Source organism: Pezoporus wallicus, unplaced genomic scaffold (genome assembly GCF_028554395.1).
Source record: "Pezoporus wallicus isolate ANWC-B61680 ecotype Strahan unplaced genomic scaffold, APGP_CSIRO_Pwel_v1 contig_6658, whole genome shotgun sequence".
Classification (NCBI taxonomy): domain Eukaryota; kingdom Metazoa; phylum Chordata; class Aves; order Psittaciformes; family Psittacidae; genus Pezoporus; species Pezoporus wallicus.
The window spans coordinates 2428774-2448048 of NW_026642312.1; the positions used below are offsets into that span (position 1 = coordinate 2428774).

The 19275-nt window shown below is 37.9% G+C and overlaps 1 protein-coding gene across 3 annotated transcripts in view; it reads right to left on the minus strand.

Annotated features, from left to right (window-relative positions):
* The window catches only part of TRIO (trio Rho guanine nucleotide exchange factor), a 237234-nt gene that overhangs the window by 77893 nt on the left and 140066 nt on the right, over nucleotides 1-19275 (minus strand). For all 3 annotated transcript variants that reach the window (XM_057428883.1, XM_057428884.1, XM_057428885.1), the window contains exons 19-29: nucleotides 18576-18690; nucleotides 13759-13874; nucleotides 10385-10507; nucleotides 8274-8468; nucleotides 8047-8162; nucleotides 7435-7501; nucleotides 6548-6657; nucleotides 5721-5790; nucleotides 5201-5290; nucleotides 3252-3344; nucleotides 964-1075 (exon numbers count right to left, since the gene is read on the minus strand). In XM_057428883.1, the coding sequence (XP_057284866.1) occupies nucleotides 964-1075; nucleotides 3252-3344; nucleotides 5201-5290; nucleotides 5721-5790; nucleotides 6548-6657; nucleotides 7435-7501; nucleotides 8047-8162; nucleotides 8274-8468; nucleotides 10385-10507; nucleotides 13759-13874; nucleotides 18576-18690 (1207 nt within the window). The remainder of the gene's footprint in view (nucleotides 1-963; nucleotides 1076-3251; nucleotides 3345-5200; nucleotides 5291-5720; nucleotides 5791-6547; nucleotides 6658-7434; nucleotides 7502-8046; nucleotides 8163-8273; nucleotides 8469-10384; nucleotides 10508-13758; nucleotides 13875-18575; nucleotides 18691-19275) is intronic.

Below are 19275 nucleotides of genomic sequence, written 5' to 3' on the forward strand. Positions count from 1 at the left end.
ATCTGGTCAGCATCTACACTACCACCACCTCCAGACAAAGCATTTGGAACTGATCCTACAAACTGACCAACAGTGCTTAAAAACAGGGAAGAGAGCTTATTTTGAGCATTCACATGATCACCTATCACACGTCAAACCAAGATGAGTAACTTTCACAACACTGGGAATTCCATGACGAGTTCCATTTTACTACTAGAAGGCAGACAAGAAGAAAAGAAATATTGACTAAATGCAACTTTATAAAAGTCTTTATTCAGCAACTGCAAGGTAAGGCAGATCTGTTTTTATCAAAAAACTTAAATGTCAAAGGAAAACATTTTTATTACTAAATGTATGATGGCAGCATCATACACGATTATGTGACAATTACAAAACAGATTTTGGCAGAAAGTTGTTCCAAGCACAAAGAAGCAATTACATCCAACCTTCACTGTCTGCCATGAGCATGATTATGCTGTTCTGGCTAAGGTTCAGGCTAAATTGGCTTATGCTGACGTTTTACTGCCAGAAGATACATTTCATTTCAACCAGAAGTCTGTTATGGAATAGGCAGTGAACAGATGTGAAAACGACAAACTTCTTGGAGACAATTATTTGATACATAAATCAGCAAATTCTCCTCTAATACACTTATGCGCCTCACATAAGGACACCAAGGACACTCACTATGTAGTAGTCTGTATCCTTGTAGTGGAAAACTTTTGTTAGCCTATATATTTTTGAAATCTGCAGTGGCAAAGATACAGATCAGGATAAAAGAGCATTTTTAAAAGTAACAGTTGTCTGCCACAATTAATTTTCCTAAACAAGTTTGCATTTTACATACCTGCAAATAAAATGTATACAAAATACAAACCCCAGAGCTAAGAAAATGTTCACATTCTTGAGATCTTCAACATACAGTGAAATAGTAAAGTTAACCTACAGTACACAACTTAATTGGAAAGCCAGTCTGAATCCTACCTTCCAGCATGCTGAGGTGCATGGCATCATTGGCTCGCTTTGGTACACTAAGCATCACCTCCAGGCCATCCTTAATCTCACCTTTACCTTCTTCACAGCACGTGAGCAGCTCCTGAAAAAGATAAGCAGATGTGAGTACTCATTATCATGTATTCCTACATTAACATAATAGTCAACCAAACAGTACATCTAATAAGCAAAGAATCAGTTTTGGCATGTACAATTTGAACTTCTTACTCTGCTGGTGACATGTCAGCATACTTAGTATTTATCAATGATCTGCCCTTCAAGGAGCAGCCCAAGGTTTCAGTTAACCACCTCTAATTCAAGTAAGATCATTTGCTTTATTAGAAATCTTAAAAAACTGCTTTAAGAACAACATTTTTCCTGATAAGCAAACGCAGATATCAGATGCAGTACTACATGGAGGCCCAGGACAATGCAGCTGCCAAGTTGTAAAGATGGTGGAAAGCAGGACAGCACAAAAGGACCCCTGCCTCCCATATCAGTCTGCTCCACTGCACCAAAGATGTGTTCTATACTACCGCTGATAAGAGGATTTACACTGTTTCATGTATTCCATGAATTACACTATTCTGTGTTCACACCATTAAAAGCATCCTACAGACAAAACTTTTGAATACAAAGAAGCATTAACTAATGGACAGAAGTTAAAAGAACGGAATACACTGAATTATTGTAGCGGAATTTAGGTCGATGCAGTTCCCTGTCCATTCAACATCCCAGAGGTATTAACATAACAGCACCTGAGCCGATATTCAAATTTCCTCACATCCTTTGAGCATTTGAACAGTATCAAGATAAAATGTAACTTACATAACCAGAAGGGCATATAATGTTCCTTCTATTATTCAAAAGGCCCACTTAATTCATTCCCACAGGTTAAATTCCCTTTTCCTTTTTAAAGAGAAAGCTGTGTGATTCCTACTATTATCATCATTACACTATTTTTATTTGACTGCCAATACTGCCATTATAGCAAAATACTACATCATCACACCTAAATCTTGCATGAGAACTCTGCAGAAAAGTGAGTGCAATTAAATATCCCCCAGGAGGCACAGAAGATGAGCAGCTTCAATGCAATTTGGAAAAATAAGTAGAACTTCCAGAACCGTAAAATGTTTCTGTTACCATTCAAGTTTCAGACTCTCCATCCTTTTATGTTTTACATGTCCTCTTATTGGAAATTAAAAAAAAAAAAGGGAAAAAGAAAAAGGAAAAAAAAAACCCCAGCCACCACCGCATAAATCCATTTTACTATGCAGCAATGCCACCTGGCTCCACAAACACTGGTAAAACCAACCTACCCCATCACTTCAATGATGTAGTGGCTAAGGCGTATTTAGTTTTAAAAACATAATTGTTTGAATCAATAGTCAAAAATTTCTGAAACAGCACAGCACAGCCTAGAGTACTTCTGTAAGTTATAATTGAATCCAGTTGCACCTTTCTGCAGCGGGAGGACAGACAGTATGTTTCAGTTGAAAACGACAGACTTCTTTCCATCCAACACTACCTGAAATAGCTGCAGTGTTTTCCAGAAACTTTAAAAACAATCATCCATGGCAGTTCTTAAGTGAAACTGGGAGAGACAGATCAGTTAGTGATTTTTTGGGAAGCTATTACAAAACAAGCAATGCTACCTCCCTTAGAGCCAGTACAATTCAAGAACACTGCTGCTCAAGTCAACAAGACATTTGTCCACTGAGTGAAAGCTCTACCTACAGGTTTTGTTTATTTGAAAGCTATTACTTGATATTTCCAGGCAACGTTACAAGTAACAACTGTTTGTGCAACAGCTCTACAGGTCTCAGTGTGTATATATATATATATATATATATATATAGACACACACATACATACATACATTTTATAGGTATTTTATAGTATACGGCTTTATAAATTCTACGTGTTTTATATTACTTAATACCATAAACATAGCTCATGGCTTGCCAGAATCTGTTGCAGAAACCATTACAAAAACGCACCTATCTATATGGCCATGAATTACTTTTTTCTCTGGAAATGCAAATTATGTTTCTAAGTACACATTAGTAGACAGGTATCTATTTTGACAACAAAAAGTTGCTTATTTATGCCTTCTTTCATTTTCAGTCTCCTAAAAAGCATCGCAGCAATATTTGAGGCTGCTTAACATGCTGGAATCTCAGACAGCAGAGTAAAACAACCCTCCTGATTTTGGCAGGAGCCCCCCCTTCTTAAGAGAAGCAGAATTAGTTGAAGAGCTTTGAAATAATACTGACCTTTAAAAGGAGCTGGTATTTTGTTATCCTCTGGACAGGTTTGATAAGGTAAGAGGAGATAGAGTTGGCCAGTCCATGTCTTTGTTGTATCTCCTACATGAAAAAAAGCAAACATTTGATGACTGTGAGCACTAACAGTCAAATACAGGCTGCTCTGAGGGCTATAATGCAATAAGATACATGAACTACAAATTCTGTTTTAGCAAGGAGACAAAAAAAAGGACAGGATGACAAGATACTCCAGCCATAGCAAATAGTTGTGTTGTGCATCTGCCTGCTCACTTTGTACAAACAAAAGATTATTACCTCCAGGGGTACCTGTGAAGCATTTTAATAAACCTAAATACATGCAGCAATGTCTTTTTAATTTTTAAACTAAAATCTCTATTTCTTTTGTCACTACCAAGAGAGAAAAGAAAACAAATTTCAGTGTTCTGGGGAACAGCCAGGACTATCTCAGGAAGGCTGCCGTGGAGGTTTATTAGCATCACATACTAGTTTAAGTGTTGTCACAGAAAGCATTTTCCTTCCACAAGAGGGAGCATGAAGAAACATTTTCTAACTAAAGGAAAGAGGTTACCAAACTTAGAAAGGAAACAGCCACTTACAAACAAAAAAGAATCACCTCCACAAAGCTAAAGGAGGAAAATAGAATTAGATGCTAATTAGATAGCATACTTATAGATCTGACGTACTGATCATGGCTGAAATTCACAGCTTCAATGTTTGCTGCTTACCACAGTATCTGATGTATTTTAACCACACAATTTCAAACAGCAAGTTGGGCACCACTATGTGCTTCCAAACCATGATTACAGTATCAGAAATTCCCAAGATGGGATACACATGTCATTTTCACATGGCCCAGTGGTGGTATCGATGGAAGCTCTTGAAGTTACCTGTGTACAGAATTAGGTCTTCATACTTCTAATCCACTTTAGGTGGATTAGGGGATGGAGAGCTCTGGATACACTGGAAAAGAGAGGGATCAAAGGATGCTCCTTTGGAGACGGTCACAAGAACTTATTTCTAATACAGTTTTATCAGAGCCCTTTGTGATTTTTTTTTTTTTTTGCTATATCTGCCTGATTTCCTGTAACTTCTTCAAAGACTGAAAGTTTAACGGAGGCGTCGTAAAAAGGGTTTACTTTACAATGTTTAGAATCCCCATCTCCTCAGTGATAGACCTTCGAAATTAATCCCAAGAACTTCAGGGATTTTTTGCTTTGTTGTTTTTTATTATGTCCTTCCCTCTGCTCCTCCTAGTAATTCTAAACAAAATTTGTGGTGTCACTACACAGCTAGTGGCTCAGCACAGTGGAGAAGGAAACAAAAATGGAGTGCTCTGAATAATCTGTAAATACACATGCCACCAAAACTTATTCAGTGTGGCCCAAATTCCTCCCTAAAAACTCTAACAGCTGCTAAAATTTGGTCCCTTCTTAAGCGGACTATTACATGTAGACCAAGTAACCTTGGGACTGAATAAGCAAGGTGGGTGGTTTAGCAGCTCTGAACAATGGCAGTCAACTGAATTACCGTTATATACAATTACAATTTAGAGGTGCTCCAAGAATTTAACAAAGATTTCAATCCTTATTACACACAATGCAAACTAAGCACATCAAAATGCTAAGATTTGCAGAATGTGCTTCTAAGAGCTCAAGAGTCATGTCTCAGTTGTTGCTGCCAGAAACCGTTTCCCATTCTGAACTGCTCTGATATGTGATAGCAGCTTTTCACATTTGATTTGACAGCTTTATGAGACCAACTGAGCAATATCAATTACCCATATGAGATGTAAGATTGATTTTCTTAAGCTGGCACTAAATTCCAGCATTAGTACCAAGAAACTCTTATTTTCTTGAGAAACTGGGCACTCAGCACAACCGCAAGTACATGATTCAAGCTGCCAAGGCACACTTTTAAGATGGGCACAACATACTTACATCAAAGTATGCTCCTGCATGCTCTAATATCAGCTGGGTAGAATCTGGTTTATTTTTACAGTAAGTAACGTACATTTGGAATTTGTCTGCCTGCAAAACAAAAAGCAAATTTTCACAGGTTATCAGAGAGCATAATTTCTGGTTTTACACAGTTATCAGAGAGCATACCTTTTCTCTCAAGAAACTGAACTATACAAAACTATTCTCTCATTCACGCTGGCAGCATCAGGCAAGTTAGACTGGAAACAATAGTAATGTGTGCCAAAGTAGATTATTCATAACTAAGACAAAGATACTAAAGCGAACATGAATGCAGGATTAGGCAACTTGCATAAACATGAAGAGCATCTAAGCGTTGACATCTGACAGCAGTGCCTTTATTTCTCCCTCCACCCAGTTAAACACATTTTTACTCAAACTTGAAGGAAAGGTTTTACAAATTAAAAAGGGACCCAAGAGCCAGAATCTATCCCTTCATTATCTTCCTTATTACTTCCAAACATAAGTCTGACTTCATTACCCAAGTAACGAAGCAGTGGCCGACATCTTCTGGTAGCTGTTCATATTTTTCCAGCTCCTTGAGGAATATACTATGGGTAGAAAAGAAACGAACAGCACAGTTTAAAAAGAAGTTTAGCTTTCATCTCAAGAGAAAAAGGAGGTGACTTGCTTTTTGGATGCTCTGGTTAACACAAAGCATACAAAGGGCTGTAAAATCAGGTTCTGGAATATGCTAGGTGTACCTTATTACCTAGAAGAATCATAACCCAACACAGAGACTAATGAATTAACAAAGAGGGAAGATTCCAAGCAAGATTCCTGTACATGGATCTGCCTAGGAACCATTCCACAAGCATCTTTCAAGCTCCGTACTCAAGTAAATGTTACAAAGGTGGGGCATCTCCACATAAGATTCAAAGAGCCAAGAAAGAGCAGGAAGCCTTACTCTTTCCCATTAGCATTTGCACTTGGGAATCAGGAATGAGGGTTCTGAAGGAATTACAGTCTTAAATTGATGTTTGTGCTGTTTCTGTGTTGACTTCAGTGGTTTCCATCTCTCTAGAACAACTGGAAAACCTGCAGCAAATGTATCCAAATAATATCTAAACAGCTAAAAGATGGTCAAGATTGAAAAAGACAGTTTCTAATGGCACACCTACCTGGCTGCAAAAAGCAACAACTGAAACAATTTAGCAATGCAAGAAGAAATCTTTAGCTCTCTTATTTTTTTTTTTTTTTAAATGGAAAAGCATCCATTATTCATATGCACAATATTTTCATTAGGAAATCCCTCAGGTCATCATTTGGATTTAGCAGTAATATGGAAATGGAAAATAAGTCACTCACTTATTGTGGAACTCATAGATTTCCTGCATGTTTCCAAAGATAATGTGTTCTTTGTTTACAATACCAGGTGGGATCTCCTCTACTCCACTTGTCATTTCCCATAGATATGTCTGCCCAGAACAAAAAAGATGCATGAAAAGTCATGACAAACACTGAACAGAAGCACACAGGTATCTGTTAGAATGCATTCCTGGAGAGAATTTGTGGATCACGTAGCATCATCATCACCAAATGTGACAGTGTGACTGTTGTGTCAAATATACCTTGTGATTTTGACAGTAAAATCCACATTATAAAACTGACAATTTAACATCATCCCTTGAGACTTCAGCATTTAAAAATGCATCGCATTCTTGACAACCTCTAATGCTTCAGGATATTCTTTATCACGGTCATGTCTGCAGTCTAGAAGTTCACGCTTTGTGCAACAGCTAATGCTGAACATTACTTGCTTCAGCATAACAATTACTGGGCACTTTTCCATGGAATCTCTCTGAATTTCTATTCAAAAAGTCAGCTAGTAGCAGAACATGTGATACAGATAATAAGAGAATTAACACAAGCTCTCCTCTACTGCTAGCAAAGCAAATAAAGTAAGCCCCTCCTTTTTCCCTCCCCTTTCTCAAACTAAAAACCCCATATGTTTGTGAATTGGGAAAGAAGCAAATGCTAAACTTAGTATGGAAAAAAAGCAAAATGTATAGGATGAATTCTGAAGCAGCTGTTATCAGACATAATTCTAAGTTTTTTCTTAATAGCAGAGAAGATACTTAATTTGGCGCTATGGCTGCAAACCAAACATGCTCAGCTGTTAAAACCAGAAAGAAACAGAACACAATGGACTGAATCCTGTCTTCAAAGATTAGCGAGAAAAAAAGAAAACTTACATCCATGCATTCCCGGAGGTCTCTTACGTAAGCCTTTTCTGTTTGAATTAGCTCAGCCATAATGAACCTTAGGTGACAACAGAAAGAATAATCAAATCTCAGCCTGTTAGATCATTATGAATGCATAATAACCAGAATACATCTTTCTCCTCATCAGCTTTTGCTTTTTCCACTGCTGCAAGAAAAATCTCAGAACTGAAATGTGGAGACTACAGATGAAGGAGACGTAACAGGTAACCTCCCTTCATTACTAACCAGCACAAAAAGAAAGGGGAAAGGAGATGGAATTTTTTCTCAAATGCTTTACACTTGCTACAGTCATTTAATTGTTGTCTTCCCTCCTCCCCGTACACATTTATTTCACATTATTTCTAAAAAGAAAAAAAGCATGTTAGAAATCTGATACAGTTTTGAAAGTTTAAGATTCTGACATGCTAGACTTATCTGTGAGAACAAGCATGTGAATAAAAGGCAATAGGAGCTACGGAGTAATGTCACTCTCTTTTTACCACTTATTCAATTTCTAGGATGCCAGACAAGCCATGACAGTTGTCTCATTATCAGGATTGATTTATGCATTCTCAGTGATTAAAAAATAAATAGATTTATTACTCTTTCCTGCGGGCAGACTTTCGTTTTTCTTCGTTAAGCTCATGAGCAGCATCACGCAGTTTCACCTCTGACCCTGGGACACTGGCTGGGATTATATCCAGCTGCAAGCTTTTGCTCTTTATTAAAGAAAGAAAGAATCGATTAAGTAAAGAGACAGGAGAAAACAATCACTAAATTAAATGCAAGCAAAGCTTGTTTGCCTGTCATCACACTCAAATATCTCTTACCGATTTACTGGAATCAGAGGAAATACCCAGAGCTTTCTCTAAAGAGGTCCTGTATTTCTCCATGCGCAGGGAAAAGTCTCTGTACCTCTTATCCACTGCTGTGACACATTTTTTAATCTCTGTTGCATGAGCATGCCCTTTTTCACAAAAGCCATCAGCCAGCTGTATCAACAACTTCACCCTCTCTTTGGTTTGCTATGAAAACAGGAAAATATCGAAAAGTTACTAGCTCTACCTGTCATGAAGGTGGTCATTTTGCGTAACCTGCTACTAAGTGCAGTTGTAGCAGCCATCAAAAGAGCTAGTTTTCTCCTCTCTCTTCCCAGAACTCCTTTAAACAGGTACCTTTTTCTTAATAAAAATATTGTAAGATGAATACAGGTTTCCTTGGGTTTTATTACTACATGACTAGATACAGGTCTGTTGTTTTTCTTTCAAAAATGTCATTTATAGCTAACCCAGCGATTAAATTCTGCTAGGCAAGCTTTTCAGCACATGGGTATTCTCCTTACATCAATACAAATGGGTTTTGATGCCCAAGAGGATATTTTGTTCATTATCACTGAAGCACTGGTACTGGACCTCATCCACAGTCACAGTCTCAACAATCTATTTCCTTCAGTCAGCGCTGAAATGCTGAGATGGAAATAAGTCTTGTTATATGCCTTACAGATTCAACAACTTCAACAGATTAAGACTATATTCTTCAGACCTTTTTAGTGTTATGTTTTGCTCTTACACAGTCACTGAGAGAACAAGTAGCCACCATCTAAACTGCAACTTTTTCCAATTAACAAGCTGCCTAAGACTATATACTTTCTTTCATGTAAATCATAAATCGTCCACGATGGATGAGTTTATATCTCCACCTCTTTTTGATACCATGTCAGAATTAAGTGTGTTATCTGAGTAAGGTGTACTGTCAAGGCCCTTGGTAACGGAGTTAATCAAAACAGTCAATAAGAACTTGACTCTTTTGTGACAGTTGGAAAATGAACAGTGCTTGTCCTTTTTTTTTTTTTAATTCTTTTTCTTTCCTAATGGTCCCTCATCCAAGCATTTCTTTTCACTATGGAATTAAAAAGGGCTAATACATCCTCCCAACAGGTAGCAAAACGCCGAGGGAGTGGCATTAACAACATCCTTTCAAAAGGGGCAATCACGTCATCTGCTGACAGAGGAAACAAGGGGGGCAGTGGTGCTCTGTGTGTTGGAAGGGATCCAGCAGAACAAAAGTTGAAGCAAAACTCAGAAGGAAGGAAATCCAGGTTTGAAAAGCAGAAGTGATCCCTGTTCTTTCCAGATTCTCTTTTCTCCCTTCCCACATGAATCACAACAAAGTCCATCTCTAAGTCTCCTTTTTTGAGGTGGTCTTTAAGACAAAGAAACACCTCCTTTCTTTCTATTGCTTTTCTATTCTCGATGAAGACTGGAGAGCTGAGAGGTGACAGTTTGAACAGGTGACAAAATAAAGCACAGAGACAGACAAGGATACATAAGATCAAGTACTACGGTCATGCACTGGTTGCCTGTCTTTCACTCTTTCACAGGTGAAAACTGATAAGCCTCACAATTGACATCTGCATCTTGGCACAGGCTTCCAGATATGTAGAACAACATAATGCTGCCATGGCCTAAAGTTACAGCAGAATCACAAATTACTTTAATAAAATGAGTAACTTAACAAGCAAAGCTTTATTTTTTTCTACTGTCTTCTAATTAAATCACAGCTGAATAATGACATGCCTTGGTGTATTTTATATCCTAAATGAACTAGCAGTAATCCACAGACATGAGGAAACAGAAGTGGAAGTGAATGGCCCTGCAAGGTTTATAGGTTTCTGAAAAAAACATTTTTAAGCTATCTCACTACAATTCTGTTATGAGAAATCAACAGCACATAGGGCTGATGGAGCTCTGGTAACGGTGATAATCTTCTGATTATCTTTTGGTTTATTCTATTCCTAGCAGAACCACAGACAGAAAGCTACTGCAAGTAAGCAAATCTTGATCAACACATCCTTGTTTTGGTATTTATTTTAGGGGGACAGGAAAGAACTTGGGTTGTTTTAAGTTTTTTAAATCTTAGACACTTTATTTATTTATTTTACCTTTGCTGTGATCTGAAATTCTTCATGTTCTTTTAATAACTCTTGAGTGTGCTGGATACTGGAGCCAGTGGAAGTATGTGTGGATAAATAAAACTCTCCATTGTCATGAATCCATTCCAGAGCCTAAAAAAAGCAATAATGGAGGAAAAGTAAGAGAGAAGGCAACATACTTTTGCCAACAGAAACGAGCTGTAATCAGTATTTGACAAATACAAATTAGCCACAGGTAAATTTTACTCTATGTCACTCGTTGCAGTCATTTAATACCTCTACAATACCAAACAGTTTGTAAGTCTGAAATAATTCACTCAGACCATGAAGCAACGCTTAAAAGAATTAAAAAACTGACACATGAATCTGAATACTTCAAGGAAGTCCAATACTACAGACTACGGCAGTCCACTATTGAAAGGTCCAAACTGTCTATGTCTACAGTTTTGTTAGCACACTCCCCAACTGAGCAGAAATCACTGTTTTAGTGCAACACAGAACAGCTCTAGACAAAAATATGCATTCTCCAACTTGTAAAAAGGTACATAATACTGACAAATATGTACGATAAACTTCCCAAGCCCGTAAGATTTAACTATCATTTCACTCTTTAGCTGATGTATTCCAGCTTCAAAAAGTATGTTCTGTAGTGTAATGTACTCCTAGAAATGTACTCCTGCAGCAGAGAAGGAATGGTGAGATGTATCACTTAAACCAATTACTGTATGTATAGGTAGTAAAAGACAAGACCTAAGAATGGCAAACTAAAATTGCCTCCCTTCCATGTCCTGGCACCTTACATTCTCACTATTATGAATCATGCTGAACCATGTTATTATCTATGTTCTATCCACATTAATATTCAGTGCTCTTTTACACATAACTCACTGGTTGCAAGGGATCCTATTCTCCGGCTACCAGAAACAGTACTCTCAAACTGCTGTGTAATAGTAAAAATAAAAAATGTAACTGAACACTGACATTACCAAGCAGTTCTGCAGCTCTAAAGACAGGTTACTACAGCAGTATGCAGACAGACATCAACTTAGAAACTTCTTCATCTTTATATAGCCAATATCAGATATTCAACAAGTTTAAGACAGCTTTCTTAGGACAACATGTTAATAAATGCATGTGTATCTTCTGTGTCTTCAGTGAATGCAGACAGCACAAAACCTCAATACCCCAAGAGAAAAAGTAGTAGGTTGCTAGTGGGTCCTCATTCTTCCTTTTACCTCTCATACTTTCAATTTATGCTTTTATCTACCCACATTAGCAAGAAAAGGAGAAGCTTAATCTTGATGGATAGTAGATATGTATTTGCCAAGAGCATAACCTTACACTGAATCAGAAAAGGCATCATCTGTATTATAATTCCACCACAATTTAAGCTCATTAAGACTGCAACCTGATCAAAGATAATCAAACAACTTTGATTTTCTTCCTTCTATTTAGGATGCTTTTCCTTTTGGTACAAAAACTAAGGTAAAAGCCTTCAAAACTCAACACTGAATGTGAAAGCTAGGATGCCATTTACCTAGCATGCTAGTGCCTATGCAAGCATGATGAGATGGGCCAGTATTTTTCAAACATCGCTCATGGAAACAAACCAACTGCTCTTGGACTACTGTCAAGAAAAGGGACATTTCAACCAACCACTTGTGTGATACCCTTTGTCATTCTAATGCAAATCTTTGCAAGTAAAGACTGATATGGACAAGCAGCATGGCTATCACTGATACTACAAACATTTATACTTCTCGCTTTTAACTTTTTAACCTTCACCTTTTGGTGGATTTACTACACAATGATGAATGATAAACAAAAAACCTTCCCGTCTCAAAAAGTTACCCTTTTGTAACTTTTTGGCAGCTCTCTAGAGCCATAATTTAACAGAAAGTTCATTGATCTTAATTCCTACAGTTCAGAACAGCTCTCATTTCATGTGAGGATCAGGATTGTATGATGGAGACATATCACTGTACAAGAACTGGAGAATCAGTTTAATCATCAAGTGAGCCCTTAGCTCTGGGAGGATTTGAGAGTCTGCTACTGTCCTCTCAAACTACTACAGTATCTGCTCCCACTGCAGAGCATCGAGTTCTGAAAGTATTGGGTCTTCCGACTTCCAAACAAAAATCTAAATGAATACAACAACATTTCAATTTTGGGGTAACCAGTCTGGAGTCCCTATAAGGCTGGTTTTACTTTATGATGACTGAACTGGTGACTGCTGAAGAATGGGATTTACAATGAAAATGCTGACAGACCTTTATCTCCAGAGTTATACTGTTAGTCAGTAATCTCTGTACAAAAGCAAGTAGATCATGTGCTTGGCAGAGGCTGGAGTTAAGGTTATTCAAAAGTGGGGTGGGGTGTGGGGAAGGGGTGATGGTGTTGTTTTAAAGGGGTATTAATCTTTAACTTCACTCAAGATTTATCTTGCATTACTCTCTTCGGGAAAGCATGAAAGAAGGACTTCAGAAATCTTTTAAGAGATCAAAACAGACCACTAGTAAGTAAGCTTCTGTCTACACTGGCTGTCAGAAAGAAAAAATTAGGTTTTTGAGTCCTTTAAAGTAGATCTAACTATATTTCACACTATTGGCGTTATTTTTCACCTTTTCTGCAGAAAAGGAACAAATAGCTTCCTTTCTTTGCCCTATATCCAGTTTTAAAAAAAAGTAAAGAACCACTGTAGATCATTTCAGTCACTAATTCTGCCTTGGAACCCCCTAATTATTTTTATGGCTTGTGTTTTGATTAGTGAATGGGATTTTTTGCGTTTGTGGTAGCTATTTAAACAGCTTTTTCCAGACTGAGAAATTCAACAAAATCCAGAGAGGTGGATCTATCATGCAAGAAATGACAAAACTGAGTACACACAGAACTGCAAAACAGAAGTCATTCAGTTATTATTGTTTAATGAGTTATCCAACATGTCAGCTTTCTAGAACTGCCAACCAAGTTAATTAGATCTCTCCCCCTCCTCCCCTCACACACAGCCCCTTCCCCCGAGAAAAATGTTGCTGCCTGTTATTTCCCTGGTCAAACTGGGGTGTGTGTAAAAGTTAACAGGTGTAACATTTGTCAAACACAAGCTTGCAGAAATGAGATTCCCAGGTACCAGATTCCCAGATACCAAGCTGACAGAAGCAGAACACTATCTTTAAGTTAAAGCAGTAAAGACACCCTGCCTCAATGGATTTAGTTGTTCTGCATTAAAGTAAAAGCAAATGATTTCAGTTGCTTTCTATTTTAACCACTGATCTTTCAGCCATTTGACATACTGAAGTCAATGGCAAATTTGTTATTGTGGAACAAGTCAGTGCATGTCAAACCTTGATAACACTGAAAAGGATTTTTTTATATAAAACTCTCACCTGCTTGGCACTTCTTTCAAACACCACGTATTGCTGGCATTGATCAAGACGTCTTTTACGCATGGTCCAATAATGCAGTACACGGTTCTCCCTCTGGAAGAGTTCATTCAAGATATCTGAAGAAAAGAAAACAGTTTCAAAAGAGGTTACAACAACCAATTTTTTAAATATCAAATAAATAATCAGGTTAAAGTACTTTATGTTGTAGAACTTACAATACACTTACTCTTTCTGTTACTATCAGTTTTGCTCTTTTCCCTGATATTCATAAAACAGTGCTTCTTTTTCATTATTGTTTACAGAAAGAAACTAGAGATGCAATTCAAACATACTACTGACACCTTTCTTTCTCTCAAGTGTCTTTGCTACGCGGACTGGCACAGAATTGAATGTATAGTCTGATAAAGATAGTTCTTTATGACATTTCCTCCGAAAGAACAAGCATGCACAAGTAACCAGAACATACTAAATGCAACATGTTGATCATAACGAAAAATACTCAAAACTTTGCTGAATAACCCAGTCTCCTATAATATATTTTAATAATTTAATACATGTAGGCAAACTTATAAACTTAGGTCACTACAAGAACAAATTCAACAGGCAGATAATTATTTTATGGAAAAGCTAAGTAACAATACACAATCACTAAGTTTGTAATTCCCCTAATAAAAAAAAAAAATAAAAAAATAGCAGCAGTATAATCAAGTGGACTTGTTCAAACGAGTTTTCACTGAGCCTTGAGAGAATTTCCAGGCAATCAAATAATTAGCTGCACAATTTGTTAGTCTATTCCTGAGTATAAGAAACTGTCTGCCATTGAGAAGTCAAATCCAAATTCCACTGTTAACCTGCAATTCCGTAGGTCTGACTTTTTAATTCTTCTTGGATAGCAAAGGCTTCTTACCATATGCATAAGATTTTATCTGAACTCTGCTTCTTTGTTGTTTTTCCTTCAAATGAAGAAATCCTAGCAGTTTCTTGTGAAGTTCACTTTACCCACTGCTTCATGCAGAGCAGCAGCTCTACCAGACTTTGTAGCTATTGCAAACCCAGATGGCAAGCTGAAATGCACAGAAATGGGGATGCCCAATGTCTCTGGTGCAAAGAACCCAAGGGGATGTCTATCACAATCAGAAGGGACTACAAAAAAAGCCTCATTCTTCACAACTTTTTACTTACTTTTCTACTTACACCCACACCTGGCTATTTTCTGTAATTATGAAGGAAGCCTATCAGGTGCTAGGCTTCTAAATGCCTCTGCATTCCTCTGCCCCACTGTGTGGGTCCACCATGCCTTACATCCCAAAAGCTAACAACTCCAAGAAACAGTTTGACAGAGAAGCTCAAATAAAGGGAGGCTGAGGGAAAAAGCATCACACTCCACCTCTACTTGTGATCTGGGACCAATTGCAAACACTTGTCACAGTCTCCCTGAGGATTATGTAACCTGTCTGCATCACTGCCAATGTCCTTCAGCTTGTAAACACTGTACTTCCACTTGACACAGAGCACCGAGATCACCCAGGACTTGCTTTTTGGTTGGAATCTGGTCCCTGCAGACAAGGTTTTCTTCCTGCTAGGCAGACTACCCTCAAATACATCCTAACTGACCTGTCCCTTAGCCAAACCATGAGCTGATCTGCTATAAGCTTCACCTGTTTCCTCAGTTTTCTTTCTGCCTTATGCCACCCACCTCCAAAACATTCAGAATACATGCCAGATTTCAAAGGGTGGTTTGCAGGTAGGATACAATTATCATTATATAATGCAATACACCCAACAGGACACACCATGTAAAAAGAGACATCTTGATAGTGACGCAAATGAAGTAGTTCTGACAAAGAGCAAATAAGGTGAATTTAGCTTGTTGGACCAGCACTTGTTCTGTCAGGACATGATACAGATGGCAAGGCTGCGAGAGACATTTGGCTGGGCACCATTATTGTTACCGTTATTAATTTCTTGGACTTGCAAGGAAAAGAAAAATATTCTATAAAATACTTAAAGGAAGCTATGGAACATAATATTTACTACTAGGTTTGCACAAGAAGCTCTGCTTGAAGACTTCTGAACAAGTCCCTGTTGTTATTTTCTTTGATTCCAACATTTGTTAGGATCGTTTCCTAAACTTTCAACTTTTTCTCCATGCTCAGAGAGCTTTCAGCTGTCTCTATGCATCCTGCACTCTCTAGCAAACTAAGAATACAAGCACCACTACACAAGTTCTTACAGTAGGTTCAGTTGCAGCCCTTACATCAGAAACAGAGCTAACAAAGAAGCACACAAAATTAGCAGCAGAAGCAAAGATGAAGATGCTCCCTTCCTGAGCTTACAGCAATTGTCACCAACTGAATTCACCTGCCACCAGCACAGTTTCAGGACTCCTTCCTAAAATTCAGCTTTGATACAGTATTCGGATACTCTTAACTGCAAGTCAAGGAAATTACTTACACTGATATGAAGGGACAGAAGGACACCTCTCAGATTTCAATACCATTATGATTCCTGTTTCCCATGAAGCATGTGCTCAGGTAAACTTTGCTCAGATTGAGATATTGCTTTTCCAGATATCATAATCTGCAGCTGCGAATAATGATCAAGTATGCCACAAAATGAGGTTTCTGAAGAATGTTTAGCAGTTCTGCAGAAACTCAAGGGTTACGCAAGTTTTTAAAGTGATCCTTTATATACTATACACTGAGCACAGTCTGATGTGCTGTTTCAGGCATACACCTGAGTATGAGGCCAGCAGAACACATAACCTCTAGTTCACAAAAATGAAATAAACACTATTATTTTTTTCTCTATCAGTTTATAAAGAAGATGAACAGAGATTTGTTTTTCCTTACATGCATATTTGAACAGGAAAATCAGAGTGAACTTTTAAATGATTTGGTCAGCTATTATCATACCAATGAGACCTAAAAGCAAGCAGTCCTCGCCAGTTTTAGCTTGACTCGTGCTTAATTCTCAAGAAGATATTAAATGGCTTATGGGAGAAAAAGTATTAGAGCACATAAATTACTTTTTTTGCCTGCCTGGGGACTTTTGTTGCTTTTTAAACATGTAGCATTCATCTAGGATTTAAATGTACACAGAACATGCTTAACACTGCAGTTCTGATATATAATTATTCTTAAGGACATTAGTGGAGACTTTTCTGCTCTTTCCTGAACACATTTACCTTTCTCTATACAGATTTCAAAACTGAATTTTTGAAAAGTTTGTCCCAAACCCCTAAGACTTTTTTCTTAAACTTAGTAAGTACTCAGAAAGTAACTACAACCTCCTGGTTGCTTCTGCTCTGTTTTCTTTGTCTACTACCAAGAGAAGAGCTAAGTGACAAATGTCAGCAACCCTTCTTCAGTTATTGATAATGCCAGCATTTTCACTGAGATTTTGTCTTATACAGTTCTATAAAAGTTGATGCCATGGGGACAGAGGGAAAACAATCCTTTGTCAGCTCTATGTGCTCAAAGTTTCAACTGCCACAATCCAATTATTTACTTACAGTGAAAAGTATGGCAAATACCCTATTATCTTTACAACACAAAAAATTCAACACAGGCAGATTTTCAATTTGAGAACTGTTAGATATACGGGTAACTTTAACACAAACTGTTTCCCCCTTGTAGTAAAGTGAAGCAGTGACCATGTTCTTTTCTAATAGAGTCATCAAGAAATTTAGAGTGGAAGTGACCTCTGGAGGCCATTTGTTCAAAACTCCTCCTAAAAGCAGGACTAACTAAAGTTTTGCAGTGGCTTTTCCAACTGAGTTTTAAAAATTCCCAACGGCAGAGACTCTACTACCTCTCTGGGCTACCTGCTCTAACCAGTGCTTTCTCACTCCTGCTGTTACACTTTCTCCTTATATCCATTCAGACTTTTCCTTGCTGCAACTTTTTCCTTTGGTCTTATTGCCGTGCTCCTCTGAGTCTTGTTCCATTCTCAGCATAATTCACTTTTAGGTAGCTGCAAACAGCAATTAATTAGACAATTAAGCATCTCTGGGTTTGAGTCTCTAGCATGGCCTGGGTATTCAGTCACAGCATCAAAATGCATTGAGCAGAACACACTGGCAAATAAGGTAATAAAATGCAATATTCTGAGTCTCTCTGACCTCTCTTCTGCCTACCTCACCCATCAGTTATGTATAGCCTATTAGTTCCTGTGGTTTTGTCCTTGAAAACCCTATAGATTTCTCTCTCTACTCCACTCCCCACCATACATGTTAAGGCTGCACTACATTGAATTAATACCAGCAAAAGCCAAGCCCCATGTAATATTCTTTCCTGCCTCATCTCAGCTACTACATATCTAATTTTAAACATCATGTCAGTTATCTGACACTTCATGAAGTTCCTTAATACTGATTCAACTATATGAAGGGCCCAAGGGCATCATTCAAGGGATTATCTTATATCATGGTGGCACTCCCAAGGAACTTGCAGAATGCACCACACCAACAGACTGACTAAGCTCCCATTTGGTTTCAGACCAAACATTATCATGTCGAAATTTACTATCTCATTGTCTCAACAAAAGCAGCACATTTGAGACTCAAATTGAAAGAAGATTAAATGTAAGCAGAAGACAGATAAATTCAAAAGCAACTTCATTTGGGTATAAGAGAATTTTACATCCAGCAGCTCCTTCAAAGTGTGTGAGAAATTTTAATTATTTCCTGTTAAGCCCGACAGAACCCTTTCCATTTGGACAAGCTTCACCCCTCATCATCATCACACACAGCACAGCACATGATGATCACATTCTATGGAGGAAAAAAAGATGAGAAGAAACAAGAAAAACCTTACTTTTCACTTGTTGTTCAGGTGCTTTGATGTGAGTCACCATCCCTGGCATGTTTACGCTGTTCCTGTGCAGGTATTTCAGGAAGACATCAGCATTCCTCCGAGCCAATGTGCAAGCCTAGAGAGTCAGTGGTATTACTTTATTTGAAGATGCACAAATATACGTTCAGAAACAGATGAAGGACCTTCCTCACCCACTTTCATGCGTTTCCCGTGCTCTCTAATTTTAGAAAACTTTGCTTGTTAATCCTTCTGCAAGTAAGCCAAACCAGCCACTAAAACAGTTTTCCCAACAAACAGCAGTTAATCCTTACTTACACTGCAGGAAAAAAAACCAAACAAAATGCTATTCCTTTTTTATCTGAAGATCCTGGAAACCAATTATCTGGTCTAGAGCTTTCAAGCATGACTCAGAGCTTACAGAGAAGTTTGTTTTGTGTATATGCCATGTGCCAACTGAAGTTACTTATTGCATAAGCAGAGCGCACAGGCTCATGTACACACCTGGATATTCCAAAACATGCACCAGTACTTCAAACAAAAAGTAAATGCTCTGCTGAAGTGAAACCAAAAGTGCTAGAATATTAAGACATGCCCTTAAAATATTAAGACAAGGCCTTGAGAGCTTTCAGTCCCTGCCACTGTATTGCCAACACTCAGTTCAGCTGCCTTCTTCATCTTAATGTACACATATGGGCTGGCT